At 38.8% G+C, this 23,172-nt stretch overlaps 1 protein-coding gene across 4 annotated transcripts in view; it reads right to left on the bottom strand.

The window, feature by feature from the left end:
* Positions 1-251: 251 nt before the first annotated feature.
* LOC103127293 (Fc receptor-like protein 3) overlaps positions 252-23,172 on the bottom strand; it is a 68,607-nt gene continuing 45,686 nt past the window's right edge. For 2 of the 4 annotated variants that reach the window (XM_060201431.1, XM_060201433.1), the window contains exons 10-13: positions 3,996-4,060; positions 3,734-3,802; positions 1,229-1,251; positions 252-1,144 (exon numbers count right to left, since the gene is read on the bottom strand). In XM_060201431.1, coding sequence (XP_060057414.1) covers positions 1,019-1,144; positions 1,229-1,251; positions 3,734-3,802; positions 3,996-4,060 — 283 coding nt within the window. In that variant the 3' untranslated portion in view covers positions 252-1,018. The remainder of the gene's footprint in view (positions 1,145-1,228; positions 1,252-3,733; positions 3,803-3,995; positions 4,061-23,172) is intronic. The other 2 variants (XM_060201432.1, XM_060201434.1) reach the window with 2 other exon arrangements.

Genomic DNA, 23,172 nt, shown 5'->3' with positions numbered 1-23,172 from the left:
ATTGTTGAATGTAAACCCATCGATTTGATCTGATCTGGGGCCCATATTCAGCTTAGGAGCCTATGTGACCTCTGCACCCCTGTAGATCTGAGCTCACACCATCATCTTTATTCTTTTTTTTTTTTATTTTTGAGAAAGATGCAGTAAAAGAGAGAGACACACATACAGAGAAACACCGGAGCACTGCTCAGCTCTGGTTTGTGGTGGTGCGGGGGATTGAACCTGGGATATAGGAGTCTTAGGCATGATAGTCTGTTTGCATAACCTTTATGCTGTCTCCCCCACCCTTCTTTATTCTTTAGGAAATACAAAGTGCTGAGGAACTTCCAATCATGTTTAAGCGCAGACACAAACTACACGTTGATCACTTAGATTCTTATTCCTTTTAAAAGTCAATAAAATATTCTGATGTGTTTGCTTGTTTATTTTGTTTTGTTTCAAATACTTTTTAAAATTTGTTTATTTGTTATTGGATAGAAGCAGAGAGAAATTGAGAGATAATGGGGAGATAGAGATGAAGAGAGACAGAGAGAAACCTGCAGACTTGCTTCACTGACTGTGAAGCAACTCCCTAGCAATGGGGAGCCAGGGGCTGGAACCAGGATCCTAACTGGTCCTTGCACTTTGTGCCACATGCACTTAACCCATTGCACTACCGCCCAACACCCTTGTTTTATTTTTATGAACATGGAGGGAGAGAAGAGAGGCACCTGCAGCTCTGATATACCTCTCATGAAACTTCTTCCCTGAAACTGGGGATCACAGGCTTGAACCTGGATTTTGTAATGTGTACACTCTGCTGGGGGTGACACTTAACATCCCCAGACGCACATTCTACACTGTATTTCATACCAACTAATAGGTAAACAAAAGTATAAGTCCTTCTTTCATAATAAAAAAAAACCTGCCTGTTTCAAGAAGAAATAATGTTCCTCAGCAAAACTTGCTGAGGACAGAGAGTCTGGCACAGGCTAGGCTTTGGAATCTCTTGACTTTAGTGCTGGTGCTCTGAAGGCAGCTATGCACACAGGACATTCTCATAGTTTTCTGTAGCATTTCCATGGGCCATGCTTCCACTGCTGGACTGCTCTACAGTGTCATATGTCCGTATCTGCCTCAACTCAGAGTAGATGACAGCAGGTTCCTAGTGAAGAAAAACACAAACAGCAAGTAGCTGAATATGGATAAGGGAGAGCAGTGTGGCAGAAAGTTAGGAAACATGACCCACCTTATACTTCTGGGGTCTCTTTGCTGTTAGATAGGAAGAAAAAAATCAAAGTGTTAGATATAGGCCATCTATTCCAATTTACAACACACTTACACTGCATTCCTAGTTTCATTTCTGCAAAGTCATCTCTTACTGTTTCTCCTAGTAAAATCTTTTCCTTGCTCAGCAGCTACAAGAATGACTTTCCTTCTTTCTCCATTGTTCTTCACAACTCTAGCAGAGCTGCCCCACTACTGCCCATAAGCCCCACCCCCTCCCCACCCCCAAACAAAACCTTTGTGGGAATATTGATTATCTGGGATAAGGTGGAAAATATGACTGATAATTTTTTCATAAGGAAATTGTTGAGAGAAGAGGTTAGAATTCTAAGGCTACTCAACAATTTTCCTGAAAGCCAAAGATTTACTGTTTATATTAAGAAAACACAGTGTGATGAATCTTTCATTTATATATTCAGTCAATAAGACATTAAGTGATTCATGACAACCTATGAATATTTGCTAAGAAATGCCAAAAATAAAAAATTACAAAACTCAGTCCATTTGATCATTTAGTTTCTGTCATTGCTGGGGGTTTGATCTATCGAACCAACTATTTCAGATGGAAAAAGAACAAAGAAAGAGAAACATCACAGCACCAAAACTGATTAAGTGATGTTAGAGCTGGAATGAACCTGGATTACACACATGGCAAAGGATACACATTATCCAAATGAGATATTTTTCCAGCCTAACCTATCATTTTTAAGGAAAAATGGCCTGAAAACAAATGAAGTAAGTACAGTAGGTACCAAGGTATACATGTTGCACTCTGGTGTTGCCATGAAGGACAATCAGTTTCTCCCATGTTACGATATAACAAAGACTGGAGAAATTCACTGTAGTTCTTAAATAGTGTCTATATGTAAACTGAGGGCTTGGCAGAGGCACACTCAGCAGAGTGCATATTACTATTCCCCTGCTTCCTACCTTCAGGTTTAAGCTTCACAAGTGGTGAAGGTCTCTGTGTTTTTCTCTCCCTCTCTATTTTCCTCCCCCCTCAATTTCTGTCCTATCAAACAAATAAGAAAAAAAAAGGGGGGGGATAAATGGCCATTAGGAAGAGTGGATATGTAGTGCTGGCATGAAGCTGAAACCCTGATTATAAAAGTAAGAGAGAGGGAGAGGGAGAGGGAGAGGGAAAGGGAGAGGGAGGGGGAGAGGGAGGGGCAGGGGGAGGGGAAGGGGAGGGAAAGGGGAGGGGGAGGGGGAGGGGAGGGGAGAGAGAGAGAGAGGAGGGAGAGAGAAAGAGAAGAAAGGAAGAGGGGAGTCAGGTGGTAGCACAATGGGTTAAGAGCATGTGACCCAAAGTGCAAAGACCAGCGTAAGAATTCCAGTTCAAGCCCTGGCTCCCCACCTGCAGGGGAGTCACTTCACAAGTGGTGAAGCAGATCTGGATCTTTCTCTCCACATCTCTGTCTTCCCCTCCTCTCTCCATTTCCCTCTGTCCTATCCAACAATGATGACATCAAGAACAACAATAATAACTACAACAATAAAACAACAAGGGCAACAAAAAGGAAAATATATAAATATTTTTTTAAAAAGGAAGAATGAACGATAAGAAAAGGTTAAACTAAGGTCAAATAAGAAATGTGAGCACAAAATATTAGTTTGGTGTGACCAGGAAAACTGCCAAGAGCTCAATATGACTAGAATAAACACAGAAAGGGGACTGGGTGGTGGTGCACCTGGCTGAAGGCTCATGTTACAATGCTCAGGGACCCAGGTTCGAGCCCCCGGTGCCCACCTGCAGAGAGAAAGCTTTACAAGTGGTGAAGAAGTGCTGTAGGTGTCTTTCTGTCTCTCTCCCTACCTCCACCTTCCCTCTCCACTTCTGGCTTTGTCTATAGAATACATAAAGATAATAAAAAATCATAAACATTGAAAAAACTTATAAAAGCAGAAAGAAGAATTTAGCACCAAAATGTATAGTGAGATAGAAGTCATGCTTGCAATAAGCATTGAAAGCAGTTCATCTAAACAACTATATGATCAGTTCTGTACCTTAGAATGACCACAATGGAAGTATTTTCGGGAAGTTGGTAGAGATCAAGATGAGAAACAGAGAAATTAGTTGAAAGTTGTAACTGTTTACACACTACTTTATGAAAGACTTAATAATTACGTTCATTAATTTATTCAAAAATGATTTGAGTTTTCAAAGCATTATGTTAGATACTATTGATGCATTAATGAAAAATCATAGTGTATGTCCTCAGAGGTCTGTAGCATAAAGATGGTAGTTTATCAGCACCACGCTCTAACCAACTGAGCTAATGGGCCAGATAGGACTGATGGCAGTTTAAACAGATAAAAGGGATAGCTATGGCTAGATAATTAACAATATAAGAAGAAAAAATAATTTCTTCCATTTTGGATTAATAATTGAGATGACACTTTCACTAGGAACTTTGATAGATTTGATAAAACTAATATTCCCTCTGCTTGTCTAGAGGGGCCTCACCTGGGTTTTCTTTTGTGGGCTGGAGGTCCCAGATCTGAGAATAAACCAGGTTGGTATCTCCAGGGCTCACTGTGAGAGAATAGGTCATAAATAAATGAATTAATTCAAGGGCTTATATTTCAGATTCTTCATCCAGTGGCCAAATTCTATCCTCAACAGACTGCTAGGAATGTCATTTTAAATATAATATAACAAGACCATGGATCTTTGCTCTCTCTTTCTCTGGTTCATCCCTAGAGACTCCTACTCTCTGTGCTCTTACCATTGCTATACACCGGTTGTAGCTCCATTGTAGCCAGAGATTCAGAGTGGAAGGGCTCTTGATGACTAGTGGAAATGGACAAAGATTATTCCTGACACTCAGTGACACTGAAATTGTGACAAGAAGTATAGAAACAATGGAGAAAAGCATTTGTAAATTATACAGAATCTCAGAGAAACAGTTCAACCATGATTCGTGTAAAAAATTATGGTTGCTTATTCTACAAGTCTAAATGATCCTTTCAGGAAAATGTTAGTAGGCATGAGACATAAGCTATAGCTCAGGCTAATTTTACAGAGAAGATCAACTGAGGAAATTTCAGAGGGTATAGGCTACACAATCTTAATTTTCCTAGAATAGAGCAAATATTTCTCTCTTTACCTACTTTTCAAAATACAAACAAACAAACAAACAAAAATGCTTGAGGTTTGGCAGTGGTGCCTGGCAGAGAACACAAATTACCATATGCAAAGTCTGAGGTGCAAACTCCTAGTCTCCACCTAACTGCATGAGTGATGTAGCAGTGCTGCAGGTCTATCTATATATCTCTCATTTCTTATCTATCTATCTATCTATCTATCTATCTATCTATCTATCTATCCATCCATCCATCATCTATCTGTCTGTCTGCTGTCTATCATCTACCTATAATCTATCTACCTACCTATCTGCCTGTCTATATATCTATGTATCTATCTGCCTATTTATTATCTATCTATCTATCTATCTACCTATCTTTACCTATAATCTATCTATATATATATCTATCTATCATATATCTATCCCTCCCCTCTTAAGTTCTCTGTCTCTATCAAAAAGAAAAAAAAAAAAAGGAAGGCCAGGGAGATAGCACAGCTGTTAGGCATAGAGGCTCTCATGCCTAAGGCTTCAAAGTCCCAGGTACAACCCCCTCATCACCATAAACCAAAGCAGAGCAGTGTTCTTGTGTGAGAGAGAGATAGAGAGATAGAGAGAGAGAGAGAGAGAGATATGCCCACCAATAGTGATAAATTTGCTGTGTAGGGGTCAAGTCTCAGAAATAACACTGATGGCAATAAACTATATATTAGTGGAGCAGGATATAGCTACACTAAGTGAAATGAGTAAAAATGTTAATAGAAAACTGTCAGATGATTTATTTCATATGTGGGAGTGTGAGTAATATCAGTGAACTTGAAAAAAAAAGTCTCTAAACTGACACACTTTGTAAGAAATTACTATTTGTAATAAAAAAACAATATTTTAAACACCAATATACAAAGACTTTTATATCCCTATAAGTTTTGTACTTTGTTGTTCTTCAAACAAAAATATTTCAATTTTTGTTTTCTAAATTAAATTTTTATTGCTAGTGATTTCACAGTGTCTTACAAAATTATAGGACTTCTGGATATAATTTCATTGCATTCTCTACCAAATTCCTATGCCCCTGCTTCATGGTAATCACCAAAGTTCTTACAAGTATGTCAGCTTGGTGACTGTTTCTTTTTTTTCTTTCAAGTTCATTGACACTAGTCACTTATACTTCTACATATGAAATAAATCATCTAATAGTTTTACATTACATTTTCACTCTTTTTTACTAGCATAGCCATATCCTTTCCCATTAATTTTGTATCCTTTTAAATTGTAATTTGAGAGGCATGGCTATGGACAAACAGCAAAGACGCTCAGCAAAACAACACATATCGACAACTATCAAATCCACAAACCTCACTAAATTGTAGTTGGGACATCTGCAGACAGGAAGGCCTCAAGTGGGTGCTGGTGTGTGTGGACAGGGTAAGAGAGGGCACAGGATTGAAGCCAAGCATGTGGAAGCAGGAGCTTGAGCAAAAAATAGCAAAATTTTGTCTCTGAGCAATAGCAGTCAAGGCTGCACAGGATGCTGACTATAAGAGGGAGTAACCTCTGAGCTTTGTCCCATCTCAGAGTGAGACTCTGCTGAACTGGTTGTGGGATCACACCACAGTAGCAGAGGATTTGCCAGACTTGTTTGATTTGCCACCCCAACCTAAGGCAGACATTCAGAAGGTAATTTGTAACAGCTTTCTTCTTCTTCTAATGTTTGCCAACAGCTGATAGCCAATAAGTAAACTGAGCCTTAATTTTTTTAAACACAATTGACACCTAGTAACAAACCCCTGAGGCTTGAAATAGCAGGCTCCATAAAAAAAGATTTAATGTAAGAGATAGAGGGAATTTCTGAAGAAGAGGACAAAGTGAAGGGAACAGAGGCTATATTCAAAGAAATTATAGCTGAGAATTTTCTGTACATAGGCAATCTTCAGAATATAAACTACCTGGAAGCAGAACATGCACCCAGATACCTAGATACCAAATGACTAATACAAATGGGTAATAGTGAAACTATCAAAAGTCAAGGACAAGGAAAGAATTTTGCAGGCTGTTGGAGGAAAGGAAAGAAGTGACATAAAATGCAAAGTTATCAAACTCTCATCAAATTTCTTTTCACAAACTCTAGAGGCAAGGAGAGAACAGAATGACATATTTAAAATATTAAAAGATAAAAACTGCCAGCCACATATTCTCTACCCTGCAAAGTTGTCCTTAAAATATGAAGGAGCAATAGAGGTCTTTTCAAATTTCCAAAAGTTAAAGAAATTTGCCACCATTAAACCCATCTTTCAGTAATTGCAGAAAGGAGTCCCTGCATGAAAGGAAGAAACAAAGGATAACACATTTTAAGTGAGGTGGACAGTAACAGAATATTGCTAAAAAACACAACAGAAATAAGAAAACTAGAAAAGGGGAGGGAATTAATGGAAAGAACAGTACTAGCAAATCATAGTTATTATAAAACTTAAAAAAGATACAATGTGTTAGAAAAATGTTCCAAACCAATAATGTAGGAAAAAAAAAAGGTCAAGTCTACTTTCTGATAAAATAGACTTTCAGGCAAATAAAATAAATAGATATAGGGACATTGCATAATGGTCAAAGGATCAATCCAATAAGAAGCCATAACCACTGTAAATATATATACTCCAATTTAAGCCACCCAAATATATAAAACAAGTTCTCACTGAAGTTAAGGGAAAAACTGAAAGAAACATAATAATAGTAGGGGTTTTGAACATACCGCTCACAGCAAGAGTCAGACTACCCAGAGAAAAATTCAAAAGGGAAATAGTAATTTTAAGTGAAATCATAGACAAAAGAGACCACACACACACACACACACACACACACACACACACACACACACAGAGAGAGAAATTTTCATACTAAAAGAAATTTATACACATTTTTCTCAAGTACACACTTGATTCATAGGGATTGACCATATGCTGGGTCACAAAGACGGCCTAAGCAAATAAATGAATATCAACTATAATGGGCCTAGACCTCTCATGAATCCTTCTTTCCACAATCAATGGTGTCTCCCATCAAGACCGTCATCGTAAGTTCTCTTGTGGGTCTACCTAGGGCCTTCCCCTCACCATAAAGAAGCAATGGTAGGAACCGCCTCAGTCTCCAAAGGGAGGCTGGGTCATGCTGACCTGCCACTCAAGAAAGACTTCTTGAAATAAATACAGCCTGCAATGGTCCCAACCATGACCATGAACTGTGAGCTCAGACCAATAGGGACTCAGAGGTTACACAGTCTCTTGTGCTAAGTGTAAATATGTATAGGCCCTGGGTCAGGTGGATGGGGTAAACAGTTAATTTTATTCATAGATTCTTTTTCAAAAGTGGGAGATATTATCTGTCCTAATCCAGCTTTCTAGATTTTTACTCTACTCTCACACCATCTTCTCAGACAATATTTTTTATCCAACTGTATGTTAGCTATCAAACTCAAGCAACTGATAACTGTTCTTTAAACAGTTCACCTACCTTGAATTTTCTGCACTGTAAAATCAGGAGTGGCCAGCAAAAGCTCAGGTCATTTTTGTTTTCATACTTGAGAGTCCAACACCTTGTCCACTGCATCACATCCTGGCATTAATTTGATTTTTCTTAAACTCCCTCTACTGAGAAGACAGAGCCAACTATGCAGTGAGTGACACAGCAGAAACTATAGGTTGGGAAAGGTAGAGGTTTCTTATCCTTTATGAATAAGGTCCATACTCCCAGAGCAATAAAGAACAGTGAATCTATCAAGAGAGAGGATTGGATATAGAGCTCTGGGGGGTGGGCATTATGTAGAATTGCACCCCTCTTATCCTATAGTCTTGTCAATATTTCCATTTTACAAATAAAAACTAATAAAAGAAAAAAAAAGAATGAGGAACAAGTCAGATTTTTTTCTTTTTTTTTTTTTAAGTGATTGCTAGCACTTGACATCCTACTACTGATGCTGAATCAATGCTGAGCTTACTTCCCCCCAGCAGTGATGTACTCTCAGGCTAGTTTTAAACTTGCCAGTTCTGTTTCAGAATTTGCAAGAAATGTGTAGCCTAGCTTCTTTTCACACTAAGATCCTTGTTCTCATCTGCTCTGTTCATAATTTTTGTTTCCTGTTCATTAATCATTTTGTCCTACTTTATATCTTGTTGTCTTTCAGCCACCAAGACTTCCCTGGGCAGATGACCTTACTAATGTGTCTTGAAACCTTACCACTCCAGAGCTCTATTCCACTAAGGAATGATAAAAACAGGCTGGGAGTATGCATCAACCTATCAATGTCCATGTCCAGTGGAGCAGAAGTTCCAATAGCCAGAACCTCCACATTCTGAAACCCAATAAAGAACATTGATCCATACTCCCGGTGGGTTGAAATGATAGACGAAAGATGCCCAGAATACTCTGAACTCCAACTCCATCATGAACCAGAGAGGAGAAAAAAGAGAGGGGCACTTGGATGTAGTAATAGGTGTATATGTGACTTGGGAAAAAAAAAAAAAAGAGAAAATGGGATCTTTAAAAATTAGCAAATATATACAAATATAGACAGGTAATTGTAGAATTATTAGTTAACCCATATCTGCAGCCCTGGGAGAAATGCTATAGCTTACAATGTAGTGATTAGGGATCTAAAACTCTAGTGATAAGAACATGGAGGATGTAGTCCTATTATCTTGTAATTTTATAAATCAATATTAAATCATTAATTAAAATTAAAATATGAATATTAAAATCACAAAATGCATCTTCCCAAATCATGATGGTATGATGTTAAAAATCAACCACCAAAAGCAATGAAATTCCCCCAGAGTCTAAAGACTAAACACATAGTTCTGAACAACATATGGGTCCTTGAAGAAATCAGAAAAGAAATTAAGAATTTCCTTGATATCAACAAAATTAAAGAAAGTAGTTATCAGCACCAATAGGACACAGAAAAAGAAGTATTGAGAGGGAGGTTTATAGCAATACAAACCCACATTACTGAAGAGGAGAAATCATCTATAAACCAAACCGTCTAACAACCCAGCTGAACCAATTAGAAACAGAGCGCCTGATTCAGATTCTAGTCCTATTCCCAACTCTGACACCATCTTCTCAGACAATACTTTTAGTCCACCTGCTTGTTAGCTGTGGGGTTCAGGCAGAAATTAGTAAAGTCACAGGCCCCTTGAAATATGCCTAAAATACACTTCTTAGCTTCTTTGCACATGGAGACACTTAGTTCCAACTGCTATACCCTTACATTTAGGTTCTTAAAAAGCTTTTCTGTTTTATATTTTACTGCTTTTCAGCCACCGGATTTCAGATGCTACCATGCTGCCAACCTGACTTCCCTGGGCAGATGATCTCACGAATATGTGGCTGGAACCCTACTTCCCCAGAATCCTACCACACTGGGAAAGATAGAAACAGGCTGGGGGTATGGATTGACCTGTCAATACCCATGTCTAGCTGAGAAGCAATTACAAAAACCAGACCTTCCACCCTCTGCACTCCATAGAGATCTTTGGTTCATGCTTCCAGATGGATAAAGAATAGGGAAACTTCCAATTGAATGGATGAGATACAGAACTCTGGTGGTGGGAATTATATGAAATTGTACCCCTTTTATCCCACAATCGTGTCAATCATTATTAAATTACACAGAGAGAGAGAGAGACAGAGACAGAGAGAGACAGAGACAGAGAGATAAATAAAAGAAACAGAGCAACAAAGATACAAAGGTCAGCAAGAAGCAGGAAATAGTTAAAGTCAGAGCAGAAATCAACAAAGAAAATAATAAAATAGATTAACAAAACTAAGTGTTGTTTCTTTGAACAGATACATAAAATAGGTAAACCACTAGCTTCACACATTAAGAAAAAAAGATAGAAAGCTATTGTAATCCCAACACCTATGGGCATCTAATCTTTGATAAGGGGGCCAAAAGGATTAAATGGAAAAAGGAGGCTCTCTTCAATAAATGGTGCTGGGAAAACTGAGTTGTAACATGCAGAAGAATGAAATTGAACCACTTTATCTGACCAGAGACAAAAATCAACTCCAAATGGATCAAAGACCTAGATGTCAGACCAGAAACAATCAAATACTTAGAGAAAAACATTGGTAAAACACTTTCACACCTACACCTCAAGGACATCTTTGATGAATCAAACCCAATTGCAAGGAAGACTAAAGCAGAAACAAACCAATGGGACTACATCAAATTGAAAAGCTTCTGCACATCCAAAGAAACTATTAAACAAACAAAAAGACCCCTCACAGAATGGGAGAAGATCTTCACATGCCATACATCATACAAGAAACTAATCAACAAAATATACAAAGAGCTCAGCAAACTTAGCCGCAAAAAAGCAAATGACCCCATCCAAAAATGGGCAGAGGAAATGAACAAAACATTCACTACAGAGGAGATCCAAAAGGCTATCAAACATATGAAAAACTGCTCTAGGTCACTGATTGTCAGAGAAATGCAAATTAAGACAACACTAAGATACCACCTCACTCCTGTAAGAATGGCATACATCAAAAAGGACAGCAGCAACAAATGCTGGAGAGGTTGTGGGGACAGAGGAACCCTTTTACATTGCTGGTGGGAATGTAAATTGGTCCAGCCTCTGTGGAGAGCAGTCTGGAAAACTCTCAGAAGGCTAGACATGGACCTTCCATATGATCCAGTAATTCCTCTCCTGGGGTTATACCCCAAGGACTCCATAACACCCAACCAAAAAGAGGTGTGTACTCCTATGTTCATAGCAGCACAATTCATAATAGCTAAAACCTGGAAGCAACCCAGGTGCCCAACAACAGATGAGTGGCTGAGAAAGCTGTGGTATATATACACAATGGAATACTATGCAGCTATCAAAAACAATGAACCCACCTTCTCTGACCCATCTTGGACAGAGCTAGAAGGAATTATGTTAAGTGAACTAAGTCAGAAAGATAAAGATGAGTATGGGATGATCCCACTCATCAACAGAAGTTAACTAAGAATATCTGAAAGGGAAACTAAAAGCAGGACCTGATCAAATTGTAAGTAGGGCACCAAAGTAAAAACCCTGTGGTGAGGGGTAGACATGCAGCTTCCTGGGCCAGTGTGGGGTGGGAGTGTGTGGGAGGGATGGGTCACAGTCTTTTGGTGGTGGGAATGATGTTTATGTACACTCCTAGCAAAATGTAGACATATAAATCAGTAGTTGATTAATATGAGAGGGGGAAAATCAATTGTATGTCTCAAAGTTTTTCAAAACACAAACTGAATCTTTTTAATATATAGGCTTTGTATTTGATATGCCGGCTCTCTCACAAGCCTAGACCAAGTAGATTAGAAGCATCCAATAGCACAGCTATATACAAGATACTGGATACTGTACAGCAAACCATAACAAAAGGACCATTCAAAGTTAACCCAATTACCAAATAATGTGATGATAACACTAGCTATCGATTGTCTTTTTGAACCCTAAGACAACAGGAACCTCACATCTCCACTATAGAGCCCCTACTTTCCCCAGTCCTGGAACCCTTGGATAGGGCCCACTTTCCCGTATGCATCTCCCAATCCAAACCAAATAATATTGCATCCGCCGATCACAACCTAACCAATGCAATGATTGCCACCTCAACATGCTTCACCTCAGACTGTGTTCAGAGACTTCACATGTGGAATGACAACCCTTCAGCTTCATTACTCGGGTGAGACCTTTCCTTTTATAGTACACTCTAATTTCATCTCAGGTAGTTCACTTTCTAACAAAGTCCCAAAACCTAGATATACACCAGTTTCTGTGAGAGAGAGCTTATGTTCACACGTATCCATAAACTACTGCAAAATATATACCTGAAAGCAGAAGTACACTAGAGTTTGCAGTGAGTACCCCTCTAACACTTCCTCTCCACTATTCCAAGATTTGGGTCCATGATTGCTCAATAATTTGTTTGGCTTCATATGTTAACTCTCTTTTCAATCACCAGGTTCCAGATGCCACCAGGATGTTGGCCAGGCTTCCCTGGATTGAAGACCCCACCAGTGTGTCCTGGAGAGACACACCCTACTAGGGAAAGAGAGAGGTAGACTGGGAGTATGGACCGACCAGTCAACGCCCATGTTCAAATAAAACTGCTACTACAATGAATGAAGACAAGAGCCAAGAAGAAACTATAAATCAACCAGAAGTAACCATAGATAAGAAAAGTATGCAAGAAATAATAAAGTTATTAAACACAGAAATGAAAATAACATTGGAGGAAAGGAATAGCAGTATTAGGGAAATAACAGTTGAGATGCCCAAGGAAAATATTGATTATCTTGAGGCTATTAGAGAACTGAAAGCTGCAATAGCTGAACTGAGGAAAGAAGTTGAGGGTATGGAAAGCAGACTAACAGAAGCAGAAAACAGAATTACTCAGACAGAGGATGAGTTAGAGAAAACTAAGAGATGAAAGAGCTCAAAAAGAGTTTGAGAGACACTGAAAACAACAACAGAGACATATGGGATGATCTCAAAAGAAGTAACATTCATATAATAGGCCTGCCAGAGGAAGAAACAGAAGAAGGGGAAAGAAACATTCTAGAGGAAATTATAGAAGAAAACTTCCAAGACCTGAACAACAGAAAGGACATTAAGATTCAAGAGGCCCAGAGAGTTCCAAACAGATCAACCCAGATCTGAAGACACCAAGAAACATCATAGTCACAATGAGAAGAAGTAAGGATAAAGAAAGGATCCTAAAGGCTGCAGGAAAAAAACAAAAATTCACATACAGGGGAAAACCCATAAGATTATCTGCAGAATTCTCCCATCAAACTGTAAAAGCCAGAAGAGAATGGCAAGATATCTATCGAACTCTGAATGAAAAAGGGTTTCAACCAAATATAATATATCCTGCTAGACTTTCATTCAAACCAGATGGAGGGATCAAAACCTTCTTAGACAAACAACACTTAAAGGAGGCAACCATCACCTAACTGGCCCTGAAAGAGGTTCTAAAAAGGCCTCTTATAAACAAGAACATCACTATAACACTTGCAATATATCAGAGCAAATAAAAATTTGTTGAACAATGGCACTAAAATACATTAAATCCATAATATCAATAAATATCAATGGCTTAAACTCACGGATCAAAAGGCACAGAGTGGGGGGTTGGAGCAGAAAACATAGCCCAACCATATGCTGCTTGCAAGAATCCTATCTGACACAAAAAGATAAACACAGACTTAAAGTGAAAAGATGGAAAACTATCATACAGGCTAATGGACCACAAAAAAAGGCAGTAACAGCTTTTCTCATCTCAGACACAATAGATTTTAAATTAGATAAAGAAATAAAAGATAGGCAATGAAATTACATAATGATTAGAGGATCAACAGCCAAGAAGACTTAACAATTATTAACATCTTTGCACCCAATGAGGGACCATCTAAATACATCAAGCATGTACTGAAAGAACTTCAAAAATACATCAATAGTAATACAATAATAGTGGGAGACTTTAACACCCCACTCTCACACTTAGACAGATCAACAAAGCAGAGACTCAACAAAGAAACAAGAGAATTAAATGAAGAGATTGATAGATTACATTTCTTTGACATTTTCAGAGTCCTTCACCACAAACAACTGGAATACACATTCTTTTCAAATACACATAACACATACTCAACGGTAGACCACATGTTAGGCCACAAAGACAGCATCAATAAATTCAAGAACATTGAAATAATCCCAAGTATCTTCTCAGACCACAGTGGAGTAAAACTAACGTTCAACAACAAACAGAAAATTATTAAAAGTCACAGAATTTGGAAACCAAACAACATACTCCTTAAGAACCACTGGGTCAGAGATTCACTCAAGCAGGAAATTCAAATGTTCCTGGAAACAAATGAAAATGAAGACACAAGCTATCAAAATATTTGGGGCACAGCTAAAGCAGTATTGAGAGGGAAACATATAGCCACATAAACACATATTAAATACAAGAAAAAGCTAAAATGAAAGACCTTATTGCACACCTCAAGGACTTTGAGGAAGAGGAACAAAGGAACCCTAAAGCAACCAGAAGGACAGAAATCACTAAAATTAGTGCAGAAATAAACAACATCGAAAATAAGAGAACCATAGAGAAGATCAATGAAGCAAAATATTGGTTCTTTGAAAGATTAAACAAAATTGACAAACCCCTAGCCAGACTCACCAAACAAAAAAGAGAGCAGACTCAAATTGATAGAATTGTAAACGATGGAGGAGATATCAAAACTGACACCACAGAAATACAGAAAATCATGAGAAACTTCTATGAAGAACTATACGCCACCAAGCTAGAGAATTTGGAAGGAATGGAAGAATCCCTAGAAACATATGCCCTTCCAAAACTGAACCAAGATGAACTACAAAATCTAAATGCACCAATCACAGACAAAGAAATTGAAACCGTTATTAAGAATCTCCCCAACAACAAAAGTCCTGGACCAGATGGCTTCACAAATGAATTCTACAACACTTTCTGGAAACAGTTAATACCCATACTTCTTAAGCTTTTCCATAAGATTGAAGAAACAGGAATACTCCCTTCCACCTTCTATGAAGCCAACATCATCCTGATACCAAAAGCTGATAGGGACAGAACAAAAAAGGAAAACTACAGACCAATATCTCTGATGAACATAGATGCCAAAATATTAAACAAAATCTTGGCCAACCAGATACAACAGCACATCAAAAAAATTATTCATCACAACCAAGTAGGATTTATCCCAGGAATGCAAGCCTGGATCAACATCCACAAGAAAATCAATGTCATTCACCACATCAATAAAAGCAAAGCTAAAAACTACATGATTATCACAGTAGATGCAGAGAAAGCCTTTGACAAAATTCAACAACCATTCATGCTCAAAACTCTACAAAAAATGGGAATAGATGGGAAATTCCTCAAGATAGTGGAATCCATATATAGCAAACCTACAGCCAACATCATACTCGATGGACAGAAGCTGAAAGCATACCCCCTCAGATCGGGGACTAGACAGGGCTGCCCAATGTCACCATTACTCTTCAACATAGTATTGGAAGTTCTTGCCATAGCAATAAGGTAAAAAAAAAGAAGTCAAAGGAATACAGATTGGAAGGGAAGATGTCAAACTCTCACTCTTTGCAGATGATATGATAGTATACGTAGAAAAACCTAAAGAATCCAGCAGAAAACTACTGGAAGATAGTAGGCAATATAGCAAGGTGTCAGGCTACAAAATCAATGTACAAAAATCAGTGGCATTTCTCTATGCAAACACTAAAACTGAAGAAGAAGACCTCCAGAAATCACTCCCATTCACTGTTGCAGCAAAATCAATAAAATACCTAGGAGTAAAGCTGAACAAAGAAGTGAAAGACTTGTATACTGAAAACTATGAGTTGCTATTCAAGGAAATAGAAACTGATACCAAGAAATGGAAAGACATTCCATGCTCATGGATCAGAAGAATAAATATCATCAAAATGGATATATTCCCCAGAGCCATATACAAATTTAATGTGATACCCATCAAAGTTCCACCAAGCTTCTTTAAGAGAATAGAACAAACACTACAATCATTTATCTGGAACCTGAAAACTCCTAGAATTGCCAAAGCTATCTTGAGGAAAAGAAACATAAATGGAGGCATCACACTCCCAGATCTCAAACTATATTATAAAGCCATCATCATCAAAACAGCCTGGTACTGGAACAAAAATAGGCACACAGACCAGTGGAACAGAATTTCAAGCCGAGAACTAACCCCCCACACCTATGGATATCTAATCTTTGACAGTGGGGCCCAAAGTATTAAATGGAAGAAGGAGGCTCTCCTCAATAAATGGTGCTGGGAAAACTGGGTTGAAACATGCAGAAGAATGAAATTGAACCACTGTATCTAGCCAGAAACAACTCCAAATGGGTCAATGACCTGGATGTTAGACCAGAAACAATCAAATACTTAGAGGAAAACATTGGTAAACTACTTTCCCACACACACCTCAAGGACATCTTAAAGAAATAAACCCAATTGCAAGAAAGACTAAAGCAGAAACAAAACAATGGGACTACATCAAATTGAAAAGCTTCTGCACAGCCAAAGAAACTATTAAACAAACAAAGAGACCCCTCACAGAATAGGAGAAGATCTTCACATGCCATACATCAGACAAGAAACTAATCACCAAAATATATAAAGAGCTCAGCAAAGTTAGCACCAAAATAGCAAATGACCCCATCCAAAAATGGGCAGAGGATGTGTACAAAACATTCACTACAGAGGAGATCCAAAAGGCTAACAAACATATGAAAAACTGCTCTAGGTCACTGATTGTCAGAGAAATGCAGATTAAGACAACACTGAGATACCACCTCACTCCTGTAAGAATGGCATACATCAAAAAGGACAGCAGCAACAAATGTTGGAGAGGCTGTGGGGACAGTGGTACCCTTTTGCACTGCTTGTGGGAATGTAAATTGGTCCAGCCTCTGTGGAGAGCAATCTGGAGAACTCTCACAGGGCTAGACATGGACCTTCCATATGATCCAGTAATTCCTCTCCTGGGGTTATATCCCAAAGACTCCATAACACCCAGCCAAAAAGAGGTGTGTACTCCAATGTTCATAGCAGCACAATTCATAATAGCTAAAACCTGAAAGCAACCCAGGTGCCCAACTGCAGATGAGTGGCTGAGAAAGCTGTGGTATATATATATACAATGGAATACTATACAGCTATCAAGAACAATGAACCCACCTTCTCTGACCCATCTTAGTCAGAGCTAGAAGGAATTATGTTAAGTGAGCTAAGTCAGAAAGATAAAGATGAGTATGGGATGATCCCTCTCATCAACAGAAGTTGAGAAAGAAGTTGTGAATGGGAAACTAAAAGCAGGATCTGACTAAATTGAACGTAGGGCACCAAAGTAAAAAAACCTGTGGTGAGGGGTATACAATCGCCTTCCTGGGCCAGTGGGGCTGGGGGTGGGGTGGGTGGGATGGGACACAGTCTTTTGGTGGTGGGAATGGTGTTTATGTACACTCCTAGTAAAGTGTAGTCACATACATCACTAGTTAATTCATATGAGAGGGGGACAATTAACTGTATGTCTCAAAGTCTTTAAAACACAGAGTCTTTTTAATATGTAGGCTGTGTATTTGATATGTGGACTCTTTCAAAAGCCTAGACCAAGTAGATCAGAAGCAACCAGTGGCACAGCTATATAAGATACTAGGTACTATACAGCAAACCCTAACAAAAGGACTTTTCAAAGTTAACCCAATTACCAAATAATGTGATGATAACATTAACTATCCATTGTCTTTTTGAACCCTAAGACAGCAGGAACCTCACATCTCCAATAAAGAGCCTATATTTCCCCCAGTTCTGGAACCTTAGGATAGGGCCCACTTTCCCACATGCCTCTCCCAATCCATATCAAATAATATTGCATCAGCCAATCTCAACCTAATCAACGAAGTGATTGCCATTGCAACATGCTTCAGCTCAGACTGTGTCCAGAGATTTCACATGTGGAATGACAACCCTTCAGCTTCATTATTTGGGTGAGACCTTTCCTCTCATAGTATTCTCTAATTCTATCCCAGGTGGATCACTTTCTAACAAAGTCCCAAAACCTAGATATAGACCAGGTTCTTTGAGAGAGAGCATATGTTCACACGTATCCATGGACTAGTGCAAATATATACCTGAAAGCAGAAGTACACTAAATTTTGCAGTGAGTACCCCCCCCCAACACTTCATCTGCATTATTCCAGCCTTTAGGTAAATAATTGTTCAACAATGTTTGGCTTTGTATGTTAACTCTCTTTTAGCCTCCAGGTTCCTGATGCCAGCATGATGCTGACCAGAATTCCCTGGAGAGAGGACCCCACCAATGTGTCCTGGAGCTGTGCTTCCCCAGAGACCCACCCTACTAGGGAAAGAGAGAGGCAGACTGGGATTATGGACTGACCAGTCAACTGCCCATGTTCAGTGGGAAAGCAATTACAGAAGCCAGACCTTACACCTTCTACAACCCACAATGACCCTGGGGCCATGCTCCTAGAGGGATAGAGAATGGGAAAGCTATCAGGGGAGCGAATGGGATATGGAGACTGGTGGTGGGAATGTGTGGAGTTGTACCCCTCCTATCCTATGGTTTTGTTAATTTATCCTTTAAGTTATAAATAAATAAAATACTATTTAAGGGGACAGTAGAGGTATACAAGAACTTAAGTTCAATGTCCTAGGCCCTACCTTCATTGGGGAAAATTCACAAGTTTTGAAGCAGATCTGCATGTGTCATTTTTTTCTCTCTTCCTCTCTATATCCCTCTCCCTACTCAATTCCTCTCTACTGTATTAAATAATAAATGAAAAATTAGCTACTGTGAGTCTTAGCTACAACCCTGGTTGCAACTGAATTTTTTTCTTAGTAAAAAGCTAACATAGAAAAATACATCATGATTTTTCTGATAGACCAATATTTCAGAACAGATATCAAGCCACCTGGTGAATTTACTGACTTTCTGGGTCTTTCCCATATTTGCAGGGTGTTTGCATATTATTATTTTTTCTCTTAGCAGTCCACATCATGTATTTTTTAATTATCATTTGTACAGCCTTGAAAAACCCAGAGGTTTGCAAGATAACTTCTTTTCACCACTACCCCTCACAGAAGAAGATATTTAACTTTTGAAGAGATTACTGTTTTTCATAGTAGCTGCAGTATTTGATATTTCTACCACACTGTACACTTCTACATATCCACCAATACTAAGCACAGTTTCTCTTTACCCATTCTACTAGTGATCTCATTGAATTCTGTTGTTTTTCCCTGACTGCTACTGGTTTTGGTTACTTTTTAAAATATATATACATACTTATTGGAGGGACAGGCAGTGGCATACCTGGTTGAGTACAAATGTTACAATGCACAAGGATCCTAGTTCAAGTCTGGAGTCCAAACCTGCAAGGAGAAAGCTTCACAAGTAGTGAAGCAGGTATACAGGTGTCTCTTTGTCTCCCTTCCTCTTTACCTCCTCTTTCCTCTTGATATCTGGCTGTTTCTATCAAATACATAGAGATAGTAATTGTTAAAGAATTTTAAAAAAGTAGTATTGCTGGGTCATAAGGTTTTCTCATTTTTATTTAAAGCACTGTTTTCATATAGGTTGCATTAATTTGCTTTCCTACTGACTGTAAAGTGGTCCCCTATTCCCCCCATATTCTTACTAACATTTCTCACTTCCTGTTGTCTTGATGAAGGCCATTCTCATTTATATAAGATACTACCACATTATGGTTTTAAATTGATTCTCTCTCTCTTCTTTATTTTATTTATTTACTTTTTTATTTAATAAAGGAGATATTAACAAAAATCATAGGATGGGGGATACAAGTCCACACAATTCCCACCACCCAATCTCCATATCCCATCCCTGACCCAATAGCTTACCCATTCTCTAAACCCCCTGGGAGCATGGATTCAGGGTCATTGTGGGTTGTAGAAGGTGGACGGTCTGGCTTCTATAATTGCTTCCCTGCTGAACATGGGCATTGACTGGCCGATCCATACTCCCAGTCCTAGTCCTAGTCCCTAGTAGAGTGAGTCTCTGGGGAAATGGAGCTCCAGGAAACATTGGTGGGATCTTCAGTCCAGGGAAACCTGGCCGGCATCCTGATGGCATCTGGAACCTGTTGGCTGAAAAGAGAGTTAACATACAAAGGCAAACACATTGTTGAAGAATCATGGACCCAAAGGTTGGTATAGTGGAGATGAAGTGTTGGGGGGGAACTCACTACAAACTCTAGTGTAGTACTGCTTTCAGGTATATATTTGCCCTAGTTATGGATATGTGGGAACATATGCTCTATCTCCTGGAACCTGGTCTATATCTAGGTTTTGGGACTTTGTTAGGAAGTGAACCACCTGGGATGAAATTAGAGAATACTATGAAAGGAAAGGTCTCACCTGAATGATGAAGCTGAAGGGTTGTCGTTCCACACCTGAAGTCACTGGACACAGTCTGAATTGAAGCATGCTGGGGTGGCACTCATTGCATTGATTAGGTTACAATCAGCGGATGCAATATTATTTGATAAGAACAGGCAGAAGCATACAGGAAAGTGGGCCCTACACTAGGGTCCCAGGACTGGGGGAAGTTTAGGCTGAATAGTGGAAATGTGAGGTTCCTACTGTCTTAGGGTTCAAGAAGACAATGGATAGTTATTTTTATCATCACATTGTTTGGTAATTGGGTTAACTTTGAAAAGTTCCTTTGTTAGACATACATTCAATTTTCCCCCTCTCATATTAATTAGTGATTTATATGACTACAATTTAATAGGTGTGTACATAAACACCATTCTCACCACCAAAAGATTGTGTCCCATCCCACCCACCCCACCCTCCCCACGCTGGCCCAGGAAGCTGCATGTCCACCCTTCCCCTCACCACAGGGTTTTTACTTTGGTGCCCTACTCTCAATTTAGTCAGATCCTGCTTTTAGTTTCCCTTTCTGATCTTCTTTCTCAACTTCTGTTGATGTGTGGGATTATCCCACACTCATCTTTATCTTTCTGACTTAGCTCACTTAACATAATTCCTTCTAGCTCTGACCAACATGGGTCAGAGAAGTTGAGTTCATTGTTCTTAGTAGCTGCATAGTATTCCATTGTATATATATATACCACAGCCACTCATCTGTTGTTGGGCACCTGGGTTGCTTCCAGGTTTTAGCTACTATGAATTGTGCTGCTATGAATATAGGAGTACACACCTCTTTTTGGTTGGGTGTTATGGAGTCTTTGGGGTATATCCCCAGGATAGGAATTATTGGGTCATATGGAAGGTCCATATGTAGCCTTGTGAGAGTTCTACAGACTGCTCTCCACAGAGGCTGGGCCAGTTTACATTCCCACTAGCAGTGCAAAAGGGTTCCTCTGTCCCCACAGCCTCTCCAACATTTGTTGCTGCTGTCCTTTTTGATAATGTCATTCTTAAAGGAGTGAGGTGGTATCTCAATGTTGTCCTAATTTGCATTTCTCTGAAAATCAGTGACCTGGAGCAGTTTTTCATATGTTTGTTAGCCTTTTGGATCTCCTCTGAGGTGAATGTTTTGTTCATATCCTCTGCCCAGTTTTGGATGGGGTCATTTACCTTTTTGGTGCTAATTTTGCTGAGCTCTTTGTATATTGTGTGATTAGTCTTTTGTCTGATGTATGGCATGTGAAGATCTTCTTCCATTCTGTGAGGGGTCTCTTTGTTTGTTTAATAGTTTCTTTGGCTGTAAAGAAACTTTTCAATTTGATGTAGTCCCATTGGTTTATTTCTGCTTTACTTTTCTTTCCATTGGGTTTGTATCATCAAAGATGTCCTTGAGGTATGGGTGGGAAAGTGTTTTACCAAAGTTTTCCTCTAAATATTTGATTGTTTCTGGTCTAACATCTAGGTTTTTAATCCATTTGGATTTGATTTTTGTTTCTGGTGAGACAAAGTGGTTCAGTTTCATTCTTCTGAATTTTTTCAACCCAGCTTTCTGAGCATCATTTATTGAAGAGAGCCTCCTTCTTCTACTTAATACTTTGGGCCCCCTCATTAAAGATTAGATGAGCATAGGTTCCCAGCACCATTTATTTAAGAGAGCCTCCTTCTTCCATTTAATTCTTTGGGCCCCCTTATCAAAGATTAGATGTCCATAGGTGTGGGGATTTATTTTTGGGATTTCAATTCTGTTCCACTGGTTTGTGTGCCTATTTTTGTTCCATTACCAGGCTATTTTGATTATAATAACTTTATAATATATTTTGAGATATGGGAGTGTGATGCCTCCATTTATGTTTCTTTTCCTCAAGATGGTGTTGGCAATTCTAGGTGTTGTCTGGTTCCAGATAAATGATTGTAATTTTTGTTCTATTCTCCTAAAGAAGCTTGGTGGAACTTTGATGGGCATCACATTAAATTTGTATATGGCTCTGGGGAGAATATTCATTTTGATGATATTTATTCTTCTGATCCATGAGCATGGAATGTCTTTCCATTTCTTGGTATCAGTTTCTATTTCCTTGAATAGCAACTCATAGTTTTCAGTATACAAGTCTTTCACTTCTTTGTTCAGCTTTACTCCTAGGTATTTTATTGATTTTGCTGCAACAGTGAATGGGAGTGATTTCTGGAGGTCTTCTTCTTCAGTTTTAGTGTTTGCATAGAGAAATGCCACTGATTTTTGTACATTGATTTTGTAGCCTGACACCTTGCTATATTGCCTACTATCTTCCAGTAGTTTTCTGCTGGATTCTTTAGGTTTTTCTACGTATACTATCATATCATCTGCAAAGAGTGAGAGTTTGACATCTTCCCTTCCAATCTGTATTCCTTTGACTTCTTTTTTTTTACCTTATTGCTATGGCAAGAACTTCCAATACTATGTTGAAGAGTAATGGTGACATTGGGCAGCCCTGTCTAGTCCCCGATCTGAGGGGGTATGCTTTCAGCTTCTGTCCATCGAGTATGATGTTGGCTGTAGGTTTGCTATATATGGATTCCACTATCTTGAGGAATTTCCCATCTATTCCCATTTTTTGTAGAGTTTTGAGCATGAATGGTTGTTGAATTTTGTCAAAGGCTTTCTATGCATCTATTGTGATAATCATGTAGTTTTTAGCTTTGCTTTTACTGATGTGGTGAATGACATTGATTGACTTATGTATGTTGAACCAACCTTGCATTCCTGGGATAAATCCCACTTGGTTGTGATGGACAATCTTTTTGATATGC

Source organism: Erinaceus europaeus, chromosome 11 (assembly GCF_950295315.1).
Source record: "Erinaceus europaeus chromosome 11, mEriEur2.1, whole genome shotgun sequence".
Lineage (NCBI taxonomy): Eukaryota > Metazoa > Chordata > Mammalia > Eulipotyphla > Erinaceidae > Erinaceus > Erinaceus europaeus.
Note: the sequence above shows the minus strand (reverse complement) of the source record. Positions and strands in the feature narration are given on the sequence as shown.